This window comes from Anas acuta, chromosome 2, assembly GCF_963932015.1.
Source record: "Anas acuta chromosome 2, bAnaAcu1.1, whole genome shotgun sequence".
NCBI classification, from domain to species: domain Eukaryota; kingdom Metazoa; phylum Chordata; class Aves; order Anseriformes; family Anatidae; genus Anas; species Anas acuta.
In genome coordinates, this window is record NC_088980.1 from 98118433 (window position 1) to 98131969 (window position 13537).

General features: G+C 46.2%; 1 protein-coding gene across 3 annotated transcripts; it reads left to right on the forward strand.

The window, feature by feature from the left end:
• The first annotated feature begins 2176 nt into the window (after positions 1–2176).
• On the forward strand, positions 2177–13152 carry DIPK1C (divergent protein kinase domain 1C). Of its 3 annotated transcripts, none has more exons than XM_068671355.1 (4): positions 2177–2799; positions 7098–7775; positions 10837–11001; positions 11747–13152. In XM_068671355.1, the coding sequence occupies exons 1-4, from the start codon at positions 2611–2613 to the stop codon at positions 11960–11962; spliced, it is 1248 nt and encodes a 415-aa protein (XP_068527456.1). In that variant the 5' UTR covers positions 2177–2610; the 3' UTR covers positions 11963–13152. The 3 variants fall into 3 exon arrangements, with proteins under 3 accessions (XP_068527456.1, XP_068527458.1, XP_068527457.1); XM_068671357.1 differs by lacking the exon at positions 2177–2799 and adding an exon at positions 3502–3776; XM_068671356.1 differs by lacking the exon at positions 2177–2799 and adding an exon at positions 3840–6710.
• The last annotated feature ends 385 nt before the right edge of the window (positions 13153–13537 follow it).

The following is a 13537-nucleotide window of genomic DNA, read 5'->3' on the forward strand; positions in this document are numbered from 1 at the left end:
TTCAGGGATACAGAAACACAATGTCAAATTGCCACATTTTAATATATAAAGGAAACAAAGTTCGTCTAATGCAGAAGTGGTGTTTTTTTTTTTTTTTTTTCCTAATGAAAATTGCTACATGACAGAGAGACACTTGGATTTATATTTTACTGTGGATGGGCTGGAACTGACTCTGTTAGTCAGAAGAAACCCCAAACTAGCTTTTAATTTCGCAGCTGGCAACCAATTGCTATGAAAGGCTCCTGATTCTTCAACACCCAGGCTTTTAACTTTTAATGAATCCAAGTTTTCTGGACTGGTTCTTGTTCTTATCTAAAGACATGTATATATGGGTGTGTATATGTATACACACAGGTATGAGTAGGTATGTGCGTGTGTACACACACAGACATTTACTACTGTTGTTCAACTTTTCACACCTACGAAAGCCAGTGGGATATTCGAAACTTCAGAGACTGAAAAATGAGGTACAAACACTTTCCATTGTCTGAAGGCTATATCAAAACCTCTCGGGAAGATGGAGTGTTGTTCTCTGCAAATGCCTCCTGTGGGATTTAACATGAAATTAAAGCAGTAAACAGTCCAGTGTGAGTGCTGCGTAACTTGCACTTCCTTCATCAGGTTTCTTTCACCTAACACTTTTTAGCTATTTTTCTTCTTTATTGCATTTCTTCTTAAAAATGCTATAATTTCATTGGTATTGGTGATACCACACTGCACCCTTGACGTGAGATGTGATACAGGTTGTGCCCCACTCCATCCCTCAGCGCCTGCCCCACAGCACTGCTCCCTGCCACAGCCTCGTCGGTGTGCCTGGACACATCCTGAGGCACCCCAGCTTCCTAACCTGCCTGAAATTATTGCAGCAAAGATCAGGTTTACAGTTTTCTGCTCTGTTAATGAGTTCAGTAAATACACTGGGCAGCAAAATACATATCTTGCTAGGGGAAGGGAGTGGACTGTGCAGCCACAGAAGGAAAACAGGGAGGGAATGGTAGAGGAGAGGAGAGGAGGGAATGTGCTTGGCTCTGCCAGCAGCAATTAGAGCAGCTCAGCTATGCCACCTAACCAGAGCTGAAATCTCCATATTTTGTTCCCAGCCCAAAGTCAGAAGCAATTAAGGTTTGATTTCAGAACAGCACAAACGATACACATACAGAACTTTACAGATGTGAAAGGGTAATGAATAATCAAAAGATACTACATAATGTCCCTTGGGCAATATGGACACAGAGAGAAATCTCGAGGCATGTTTTAAGAACCCAAATGTAAAAAATACATAGTTTTGGTAGTGCCTAAGCCATTAAACAGACAGCCCAGAACCAAGGTGGAGGGAGATATTCTGGTGCTGTGTGAAACACGCTGCACCCCCGGTGCCGCAAAAGGCACCTTCCTCTAGGTAAAAGGACTGGGGAAGAAACAAGAAAATACAAGAAGGACAGGCGCTGCAGGTGAAGAAGTGAAATGGCAAGAGAGAAAGCAAACCACAAACAACAGAAGATGTGGCCAGTGGCAATGATTCTGCCTCTGCAACACTTTGGAGATGCAAGCGTTGTTGTTCTCCCTGTTGTTCTCCCCCCTGCCAGACCTACAAAGCTAGAGTAATTCAGCCATGTGTTTATCTTTCCATCTATATGGTCTATCTGCTCTGTTGTGCAGGGAAGAACTGAAGTGAGCATGCAGAAGGTGTGGATAGCAGCAAACCTGCTGTCCCTTTGCTGTTCTGAGAGGTAAAATTCAACACCATCAATTGGCTTGTATTTCATTTTAATTACTTGTACAGGGAGGTGTTTTTCATGAAGCTGGACATGAGGGTACAGAACATGTATTCCTGAGTCCAGCTCTCCAACAGTGAACCTTAATCTATTAACCCTTATCACCTTAATCTGCTAACAAAACGTGCCCCAGAGCATCTTACAGGAGGCGCACATTAAAACAAGCCCAGTGAATTCTTTCCTGGCTCTATATCTACGGGCCGGGATCTGCTATTCTCACTCATTTGTGTCATTTACCCTCCGAGCGGTTTCGCTAATTGCGATTCATCTTCCTGGAACGGGACTGCAAGTAGCCTGAGGTAACTATCTGCACGAGGGGAAAAAAAAAAAAAAAAAAAGAAACACGAATCTGATCCTTTTTATCACCGTATCTGACAGCAAATCTGGGCTGCACGGAGCTGGGCGTTGAGTGCTGGGCGTTACGTTGAGCAGGGTGGTGGGACGGTGTGATGGTGTGATGGGCTCTCAAGGAGGGAGCGAAGGGAGGAAGAAGTGAGCCCAGTGATGTAAAGAGAGGCAGGGAGTGCCTGCACCTGGGCTGAGGAAAGGACGCCAGGACCTCGTGCGCTGCGCAGGAGCAACCCCAAACCCCACAGCCACAAACGGGAGATAAGCCGGGAAGTTCCTGCAGAACGAACAACTTTTTCCTTTTTTTTTTTTTTTCTTTTTTCTTTTTTTTTTTTGTTTTTTTCCCCTCATTTAACGGGAGCTTGGCACGGGAGAGAGCAGCCAAAAGAGGGCGGACCTCCGCTCCGCTCCCCTCAGACCCACCGAGGCCGGCGCCCCGAGGCGGGGGGATGCGGCGCGGGGCCGGGGCGGGCGGCCGGACACCGCGATGAGGGGCGCCGGGGGCTGCTGGAAGCGGCTGCGGCTCCGGGGCCGGCGGCGGAGCTCGGCCGCCTTTCTCCTGGCTTGGGCCGCCTGCTGGCTGGGGCTCAGCGCCTCTCTCCTCGCCCTCCTCCGCCGGGGAGCCTTCCCCGGGCGCTGCACGGACGAGAGCGGCCGCAGCATCCTGGCCAGGCTGGTAGGTGGTGGGGCAGGGCGAGGGGAAGGGAGGGAGGGAGGGAGGACAGGAGGATGCTCCCCCGCCCCGGGATCCCCGTCCTGGGGTAAAATGAGCAAAAAAAGCAGGTTTTAGGGTTTGCGGTGCCGGGAGCGCTCGGGGAAAGAGGAGCAGCGTGGGTTAAGGCGCGCAGCGGGGTTTTGCTTCTTCTTTCGGGCTTTTCGTGGTGCTGTTGGGGAGAGGGGAAGGGAGGAATGCTGCTGGCAGCCAGACAATGGGCAGCAAGCAAGAGCTGCCCCCCAAATTTCCCTCGGCTCTGTGTGACAGAGGATCGCAGGGATGGGGAGTGATGCTGGGCACCGGGCTGCAGCCGGGGGGAAGGATCCTGCCCATCCCTCTGCGAGGGCACAGGACAGTGGGGAGCCCCCCAGCTCCATCCACTGCCATCAGAAACCGGAGCAAATGGGTGGATGGAGACCTGGTGCTGGGTGGATGGAGACCTGAGGGCACTTTTCCTCAGGTTTGGAGAGGATTAGGCATGGCTGCAGAAGCTCAGGCAGAGCCAGATTTCAGGCACCAGTTTGGGAAGTTGTCTTCATCCATGTGTGGCAAGCACGGTCTGGAGGTTGTCTTCAGAAGGTCCTTCCAGAGGAATGGTAGCTGAGAGCACCGCATCCATCTGCTTGCTTCGGTGAGTCTTGGAGAGTAGCACCAAGGGCTGTAACCAGCAGGCTTCCCGAATAGCGTTAGAAAAGCACTGTCCTAGTGAAACAAGGAAAAAACGAGCTCGTATTCATCAGCCCAGAAGTAGGTCTTTGCACACCTTTGCAACACTGCGTGAGTTTCGCAGCTCCTCAAAGTGCAGGTGGTCGCAAAACAACCGGGTGGCTTCAGCCTCACATCTTTTACAAAGCAAAGTCAACTTCCAAGGAAAACTATTTTGCCGGTCATCTGTAATGCATTCAGCAGGAGAGAAGATGAGGAATCATTTTAAACAAGTGGGTGACGATTGCATGGCTATATTCTCCTTCAGGTGGTATTTCTGAGGGTTTCTTTCCCTCTCGTAAGTAACACGGAGCTCTGTGTAGCTGTGCACTGCTGTGGGAAGGGCAGAGCAGCACCGTGTGTCTGACAGAGGCAGCTTTCAGCTCTCTGAAGGACCGCTTGCTGTTTCTTAACATCACTCTCACCTTCGTTTACACTGAACAAACTAAATTGCATAGTGATCAGTTTTGATTTTCTCTGGAGAGTTTCACTAATTTTGCTGCCTCCCCAAAGCTTGATTAGCATAGCATTTACATAGAAGAAGTACTTGATTACAAGACAGGACTCATTCTCAGGCCTGATTTACACACAAAGTGGCAGTGGTGCAGCAAATTTTTTAAATTGATATAAATTCTAGGCAGAGTTTACATTAATTTATTTTTTTACATGAATTTAAACCCATCTTTTTAAACTTGTCTTGGTAAGTGAACTAAGGATATGAAAAATTATGTGGCCAAATTAAACAGAAACAGATGAGTGAGTCCAAGCCTCACTTATGTTGTGTTTCTGTGTCTGTCTCATCAACAGATCTCAAAGTGCAGCCATTAAGATAGAGGTGTCAGTGTGACAGACCATTTCTAGAAGATTTCCTTGAACTTCAATTCTCCTGTTTATCAGCAGTCATCACGGTGCTATAAAATCTTGTATGGTGAAGGCTGCAGTTAGTGCAAAGTGTCCTGGGTTAGCAAATTACAAAGAGAGCATCTTTTTGTTGCAGTGTAATCTGACTCACCTGGCTAAAGGTTTTCAGCCCACAAAAATGAGCTTTAATAAAGTAAATTACAAGCTAATAGACTGGGGAGCAAAACAGTGCAACCTATGCCAGTAGGATGGAAGACTGTCCTGTGAAACTGCATGACTTTGGAAAGGATGTGGGGGTTAAATAATTGCTTCAGCATGAGCTACCAGTGCAGACCGTGCCTAAAAGGCTGATACGAGCTCTGACCGTATCCCAAATGGAGAATGAGGGAAGGGCTGCTGCCTGTCTTTGCAGCACTGGACTGTGGCACTCAGTTCTGAAGTCTGTGCTTCTAGAGACCTATGGGGGAAATCAGAGAGAGAAATGGGGAGAGAATAAGAATACAAAAATGATGTAGGGGCTGAAAAAAGTAACCGTCATAGTGAGAGGCTGATGAGCTAAGCTTACTCAGTGTTTCATGCATATGGAAAAACATAAACCACTTGAAGCTGGAATAAGGTGAACTGAAGTACAGAGGATATAAAGTTGGAGTCAGTCTTTGCTGGCCTTTGAGACTGTAATGAACAGGAAAATGAGGACATTTTTGAAATCATAGAGTGAATTGTAACTCACTGTATTCTGTGAGTAAAGAAACTCTTGAAAGTTGTTCAAACTGCTCTGCTGCTTTTTGATTAGTTCAGGAAATCTTTCTGAGATTCTTGCTTGCATTGGTGACCAATGGAGAATGTTATTTCTTTAGGGACAATCTGTATTTCATCACCGTGAGAGTAGGAACTCCTTGGGCAATTTATGTTTGCAAAACACTGCCCAGGTTCAGTGCAAGAGGGATCACATTCAGAGACTGTTTGTCAGATACTGGTTGAAATGGAACAGGAGACAAGTCCCAAATGGCAGCCAGTTCAAAAAATGACTCAGCTCCTATGCCTGGGACATGTGAGACTGTTTTTTCCATGACTTTTTCTCATTAATGCCATTAATAATGACATGATGGCAACACAAGAAAACAGGCTGCACGTTCACATGCTTGACTGCAGGTCCTCTGGGCACGGGTTCTTCTAGATGTACAAGCCTATGGGCCGGGCCCTCCAGGAGTGAATGTGGTCGATAAAGGACCAAGGTAAGACTGTCCACAGGGGCAAGGGTTCACCCATGTGGACCCAATTACAGGACTGAGCCCTAATTCTCTTAATGTAGCGGAACAAGAATTAGGTTGTGGTTTTCTCAGTAGGAGAGCAAGGATTTTAAGTGTAATTATATTTAAGCTCCAAAACAAAAAAAAATAAATAAATGATTTCTTCTGCTTGTTATCTTTTCTAAAATTGCCTAGCGTTCCAGGCAGCAAGAGCTGCTAAACTACTTCCACTGAGAAAATTACGTTTCCTACTTAAAAAGGTAGAATACATTTGTATTGCATTCATAGGAGTGAATTTTCAAAAGCAAGACCATTGGCCTGTGTGCTCTGAAGTCTGTGGGCAGCCCAGTGAATGTGCTTGACCATTCTGATGTGTATGTGGATGCAGATGTGTGCATCACACACGTGCACCCCTGGACATTCATGCCAGGGTCGGGACATTCATGCCAGTATGCCTTCGCAGCTCCCCTGGCTGGCATTGAATATTTTCTTTTGGCTGTGAGAACATTGGAGTATAGGTTTTATGTCTGTCTGACCTGCCCTCGGTGAGCTGTTTCAGCCAATTTAGCTAAAAATTTAGCTAAATTAACCCTTTCCTGCACCATTCCTGGATTTTAGACTTAATCCCGTGCCCGCTCCCTGGTGTGTTTTTAACCCTGGGCTCCGAATATTGCCTGGCATCAGAATTCATTCTCCCAGTGCACACCTCAGAGGCTCTTCTAAGGAAATGCATCCCTTGAATTTTATGCTCGTGTTTCCTGTTTATGTAGAAGCAAGTCACAAATGAGGCGGGGGTCAGGCAGACGTTGCAAGTATTCCACATGCAGTGGGAGCTGCCAGCTCACTTAAATGCAAGCTCAAATGCCAGAAAGCAAGGAAGGAGAGCACTGTCAAGCCTCCTCCCAGCTGTTTGGCTTCCTACACCACCACGGTCTGCTCCCCTTCCACCAGAGAGCGGTGATCACCCCTCTGCCGATTCCCCCAAAGCAGTCCCTGCAGCTGCACTTCTGAATGCCCTCAGGAATAGAGCAACTGCCTACACTCTTGGACGTGATGGTATGGAAACAATTACGGGGTGAGGGAAGGACTGGTGGGGGAATCCTTGCAGTTCTCTTATGAATTTACAGTGGCCGCTTAACTAGCAAGCAGAAAAGTAATTTTGTTATAAAACATGTACAAATTTAAAAATTCGGAGAGTTCTTGGCCCAGGAGGTACTGCGTACAACCTCTTTGCTTCCAGGCAGTGCAGAGGGAGGTTCTTACAGCTTCCTTCAGGACATCTCCAGCACAAAGTTGACACATGCAGGACTGCTGAGGGACCCGGCTATCCAGCTGTAGTTTAAATGGGGATGTCTAGGTTACACTGTGCTGGTTCTCTGCCTTTCTTCTAAATGGTCCAGGGGCATCTGGTCCTGCTATGGTTATTCTTCTCTTTTGCTCCAGTGTCTTGACTACAGCAGCGGAGTCCTGACCGGCGACCTCTGTGAGGACCTGTGTGTGGCACAGAAGCTGGTGTACAAACACTGCCTGTACTACGACAGGGGGAAGAAGGTCATCCAGGCTGACTGGAGAGGCCAGCCCATCATCCTGAAATCCAAACAGGAAATCTTCTCCAGCTACCAGCACCTCAGCATGCTAGAGGAGGTGGAAACGCAGGATATCACCGAAACGGAGCTCCTGCTGATGGCAGCCCTGGAGGTCAAAAATGTTCTGGGCCTGGAACTGTCCAACAACACCATGGGGCCCCTGTGGACAAGGAGGAAGGGACCCCATTGGAAAGCACAGGTGGCCAGCATGTGGTCCTTGCTCCAGCAGGAGGAATATATCTTCTTCAGTTTGCTGCAGGACTTCAGCAAACATGTGCTACGAATTATTGGCTCTTGTGGACACTTCTATGCCGTGGAGTATCTCACAGCTGGACATGCCTGGCACAAAACTCTTTTTCCCTTGGAAGACATGGCTGGTTCCTCCCTTACTGGCCACAGAAGCAGAGTGAGAGCCATCATTGACATCGCACTCAGCTTTCTGGACATGGTGCAGCATTTCGACAATGATTTCTCTCACCGACTTCACCTGTGTGACATCAAACCAGAAAACTTTGCTATCAGGCACGATCTCACGGTAAGCTGGGGCCTTGGGGCTGTGTTGCAGTGTTTTGAGGTCGAGTTCTAGACTGAAAGGGGCTGTGCAAAAAATGACAGGTCTCTCCTCATACAATTTTTGGCCAAGCTTTTGCAAAACAAACACATTTTAAAACCGACAGGGGAGCCCTATCACTATGTTTTGTCATTGTAATATGTGGAGCCACATCTCAGAGCACTAAATCCTGCTGCTTGTTTTGGGGGCTGTTTATTCAGTTCTGACTTGTTTCACCTGCTCAAAGGTACTGACACTGACGGGGTCGTATCCTTTGGACGCGGTGAGGGATGCCTCCCAAAGGCAAGGGGATCTCAGAAGCTGTGAATGAAGCTGTAACCTGAGTCCTGGCAACTATTTCTGGCAGTGTTGCTGAAAGGAAAGCTGTTAGAGCCTGAACACTACGGCTGGATTCTCTGCTCTGACACAAAGGGAACTCCCTGCATACAAACATACACATCTTTTTGCTTTAGTGTTCAGATTATCTGATCTGGAAACGATTCGAGGATAGTGAAAAGAAACTCCCTGGTACTGCTGCTGTTTGACTTGTCATTGTACAGCTGTAACTCTGAAGTGGATAACTGTAAATGTTTTCTAAGAGGTGTCATAGCTCACCACCATATTGCTGAATATGTATTCAGTCTGCGGACAGAAATCCCACAGATTTCAGTGGGAATTGTGTCCATGGACTGGAGCCACCGTGTAGTAAGCGTCTGAACCAGACTCGCCGTTTGCAGTGACGTCGGTGGGGTTTCTGCACTCGGAGCGCATACAAAGTGTTGTCAGGAGCTTGAATGCTATTATCAGCACTCACGGACACTCCAATCTTTAGAGCACTAGATAAACATTGCCTAAGCTTATAGCCATTAAGAGCAATTAGAGTGCTTCCCCTTCATCTTCCCTTCACTTACGTTGTTTATTCAGGTGCAATACAGCAGCTGAAGAGGGAATGGTTGGGGAGGTGTAGCAAGAAACTAAGAAAAGCATACCAGTATTTAGGCAAAGTGGGATCTGACAGAGGTTCTTCAAGGCAGGCTTGCCCGTCCTTTTCAGCTCTGCCGGCTGTAACTGCACATGGCTGAGCACACGCTAGAACATTTGCTTTGCTGCCTACTTAGAGGAAAATGATTGCACTTAGGAGAAGAGGAAAGATATTCGATGTGTCCTTCATTGCAAGTCCTTTTGGTGAGGCTTGGTTTTCCAGAATTCTCTCATGACTTCTGGGGTCCAAAGAGACAGAGGTTGCATCACCTTCTGGTAGACCAAAGCATTCTAATTTAGTGTTTTCTAGGAAAATTAATTACAAAAAAAAAAAAAAAAAAAGAAAAAAGAAAAAAAGGAGCTGCTGCTTTGCTTACACATGGGTCTTCCATTTGTACATTATGTACAGACCATTATGTGATGGTATCTCCAGCAATCACCCCACTGGGCTGAGAGGCAGGAGATGTCTACAGCCAGAAAGGCGAGGGAGGAATTAGTGATAGCTCCTGTTGAGTGACTATGGGAGGAGGGCAAGAAGTGGGAACCCTAGGCTGCTTTGTCATTTGTCTCCCAAATTGGTTCCTTCCTGCATTTCCTTAGGACTCAACACCTCCATCATAATTTCCAATCATTACAAAATCAAGATGTAGCTGTTGACAGGTTGTGTCACCCAAACCTATCTGTACCTCACCTGGTTGGATGCCCAAGCATTTTTGTAACAGGTGAACTGCAGTGAAAAAAATGACCCCCTTTGCAGCTGCATGTTTGGGAACTAGGGCTCTTTTTTCCTAGCAGAACAACGGGTGAGATTGTCACAGGTGCTCAGTGCTGGCAAAGACCCGCTGGGAGGCTGGTGCAGTGACCATAGGACTGGAGAAATGCTTCACTGTTTTTACTGTCTCTTTGCCTTGCTACCAGAATCTCCAGTTGCTACAAGCTGTTCATATCAAATCTGTAGAAAGTTTAAGGAAGTAAAGAAAAAAAGAATAAAAACTGCCTTTCCAAATGTGTGAAATTGCCTAGGCTATGTCATGATTATCAAGCTGTCCAAGAAGCTTAAAAATACTTGAGTTTTTAAGCTATGCCTCATCTTTTTAAGATTCCCCTGGGGGCAGGGGAAAAGAAAAAAAAAATAAAAATAAAAAGAATAAAATGAAGATTAGACCTTCCTCTTTTGCCTGTGGAAGGTTTGCTTGGCCTTCTACCAGACCAGACATCTTTAGCTGCTGGGGTTGATCCAGCTGCTGCTCCAGCCACACAGTTCAGCTTCCCGTGTAATTTTGGAAGGTTGAATCTCAAAAATAAGACTGTCTTTTGGACACAAGTAACTCTGTTTTGCCCAGGTCCCTGTAAAAAGTATTTCGGCCTCTATGAGAGTCTCTGAGTCAAGGGTCTGAGTGTTAAGCATGGCTCTGAAGGAGTGCTGGCAGCTGCTTTCATAGCACTGAGGGGAGACTGTGTTCACTGGGCAGCTGCCACCCCGTGACAAGAACTGTGGCAAACACTCCCAGCTTTCAGCAGCCTCAGGGACCCATTTCTACAGCTGCTCAGGTACCGCTGGATGCAATGGCAGGTCTGGAGGAGCCGTACCAGGGGCAGGTATTGCTGTGCATCGCAGTGCTCCTCTCCACAGCACCAAAGTGTAGTCTGAAAGGTGAATTGTGAAACGAGACCATCTGGCCTGCGGGTAATTTTGCAGTATCACATAATTAAAAGGTTGAGTTGCCATCTGCATAAACTGTAACAACAAGTTAATCAATCTTCAAGGTGGATAGTCCTGGTTTAAGGCAAATCAATCCAGTTGACCTCAGGGACGCACATACTGTCCGCATATAATTTTCCCTTTCCTGCTGTGGTAAGCACTGGCTGCTTTTGTTTAAGAATTGGTATTCATAAGACCACTGCTGCTCGGTTACGCTGAAGAAAGCCTTTTCATTGAGATTCTGGTTCACCACAGGCACATGATCTCAGCGCAGCATTTCCAAGAGAAAGGAGCAAAGGAATGCTTGCTCAACCCTGTCCAGTCTGTGCTGTGCCGGTTTTGATGGCTTGTTTTTATCCACAGGTGGTGGCCATCGATGTGGATATGGCCTTTTTTGAGCCCAAAATGAGGGACATCCTCGAACAGAACTGCACAGGAGATGACGACTGTAATTTTTTCGATTGCTTTTCAAAATGCAATCTGAAAGTCAGAAAATGTGGAGCACAGAGAGCCAATAACAACTTGCAAGTGAGTAGACACAGCTGCTTTATGCATCCATTTATTTTACAGTCACATTGACTATAAAACGTATGGTATGTACGAGGACACCGTGCAGTGCAGATAGACACGTTTTTAAATGTGGCCACATGAGTGCCAGTCCCATTCAGAAATCCCATCTTGGAGCAGCAAACAGACCTTTATATTCACTAGCATTTATTTGCTGTGTTTCCATGTAGCTGGTACAGACATTGTTTGCCCAGTGCCTCATGTGTGAGTAGAGGCAGGAAGAGCAGGGCATTATCATTACTATCATGAATTTGAGGCTGTCTACCTGTAAGCAGTGGGAGGCTGTGGCTGCTGTTCTCCACTCTCCAGACGTAGTATGGAGATAATACAGAGAAAGTGGTCCATGGGTTTCCTGGCCTTGGATTGAGGTGTCCTATAATTCACCCAAGTGGTGCTGCTGGGATGTGCTGGTTCAGCACAGAGGCTGGGGGGCACAGCTCGGCTGCACTTTGCTTCCCAGCCTCCCCATCCTCACCATTTGTTATGCAGAAAAACAAGAGCAGCCTGAGCAGAAGGGGGATTCCTCAGCTAGAGAACAGCCTCTGTACAAACTCCTTTTCTTTATCTTCCTCTGAATGGCTGAAGACATTTTTTTTAAATTCAGCTGCTACACGAGTAGAGACATTTTGCTTCAGTCCCGGGGAAGCGGCAGCGCGTTAGTTACAGCTCCCACAAGACAGCAATCTGCTCTTTTTGCTTTCCTCAGGTCATTTGTGACAAAATATTCCGCCGCTGGTTTTCTCCCAGCCTCAGAGGGCCGCTGGTTTCCTTCCCCCTGCAGCCGCAGCTGCAGAAGGCTGTGCAGGAGTGTGCAGAGCCGGGGCGTGTGGATGCTGCCGCGCACCAGAGACCCCTGAAATCTCTCTCCAAATTGTACCACCTGCTGCGGGTCAGCCAGCGAGAACTGCTGAGGGCAGAGTAGACACAAAAGGCACAACTGCGAAGGCCACAGCACAGCCAGTGCTAAGGGACACTGCGTGCGAGGCAGCCTGTGTTTTCTGTCCCCATCCTTCACCCCTCCTGCCCGCTGCCTTACATTCACAGCACGAGGACTGGTTTTCTGCTATGCAAATGAAATTCATGGCTGCAGGTGCAGCACGTCCTGTTAATATCCTTTGAAGTGTGAAATTGTTTTACTTTACCTGATTCCACTCTTGCTTATTTTCCTGAGCTGGTGCTAGTGCATCTGTCTGAGTGCTGGGCATCCACTGACGTGTGGGTGGTGCTCTGGAAATGAAAATAGTACAGCACATCTAATATCAATAATTAACGCAGTGGATGGATGGGTGTGGAGAAATACGTGCATGATGTTTATTTTTATTTCACTGTAGAATAAAGACCTTAAAAGCGAAGACAGAGTTTTCTGTATCAAAAAAAAAAAAAAAAAAAAAAAAAAGAGAGAAAGAAAAAGAAAAAAAAAAAAGTTCAAGTAGGGAAATGCATTGTTATATGAGTGAAGGGTTGCTTTTGCACAAAGCACTCCTTTCTGATGTCCCCAAACGCATTTTCTCTGGTGTGCTGCATTACTTGTGCCATAGCTATTTTACTGGGGAGAAATTATATGAGAATGGGAGAAATTACATACTCAGGGCTTTTCTAGAGCAAAATAATTACTCTCATGTTTAGTTCCCATGTGGATACTCATATTCTGCAGTGGAGAAGTATGAATAGTGCCACTGAATTTTACCACGTGAACAAGCCCTCAGGCACTTGAACATCAGAGCACTTGATAAGAGGCATTAGTTTGCCAGAGAGCAGAATTACCCAGGAATGCCAACAATCTGTCCTTTGCACTGAACAGAACAATACTGAGACCCTGTGATTTCTTATGCAGTCTTTTTTTTTTTATGAGCAAAAGGAAATTTTCAGAAGAATTTTTGATCTTGCAATCAGTTACAAAATAAAGGTTCCTTTAAACCTTTAAAGGTTTAAAATCATTATCTTTTCCTTTAAAACTTTGTAGCAGTGTCTGGACAACCTAACACGCAGGTTCAGAAGACATTGTGTATATTTAAACTCAATATTGGGTAATACACCCTTGAGCTCTTTTTGGCATGAAGACCTTAAAAAACCCACAAACAAAAATAAACCAACAGCCTGTGACAACCCTAAGCTCAGAAGGACTCATCAGTGTTAAAACTGACATTACTGTTTTGTGGATGTGAGACATGTAACAATGCCTAACCTTTTTTATCTTTATATTTCTCAGCATTATGATGGTCCTGAAGCCTGGGAGCACTAATTATAAACTTCTATTAACTAACATAAACTTCTATTTCTGGGCAGCAGTAGTTCTTCACAGTGATGTTCCTGAAGTGACTGCCTGTGACCAGAAAAATGTGAGCTGTTTAGGAGGACCTGATACTTAACCAAAACTAGCTCAAATTTTCAAACTAGTGTTAGTAAAAACAAACAAAACTATTTCTTGCAATAAACGACTGTAATTTTAAAAACCACTCAAGTACTGAAAAAGCTTATGGAGAGTACAAGATCAGCT

Bases quoted from the DNA above. Each gene is read 5' to 3' on its own strand.
- DIPK1C (XM_068671355.1), top strand. From the start codon at position 2,611: ATGAGGGGCGCCGGGGGCTGCTGGAAGCGGCTGCGGCTCCGGGGCCGG. The intron at 2,800-7,097 runs GTAGGTGGTGGG...CTTTTGCTCCAG, and splicing joins GCAGCATCCTGGCCAGGCTG to TGTCTTGACTACAGCAGCGG. The intron at 7,776-10,836 runs GTAAGCTGGGGC...TTTTATCCACAG, and splicing joins CTATCAGGCACGATCTCACG to GTGGTGGCCATCGATGTGGA.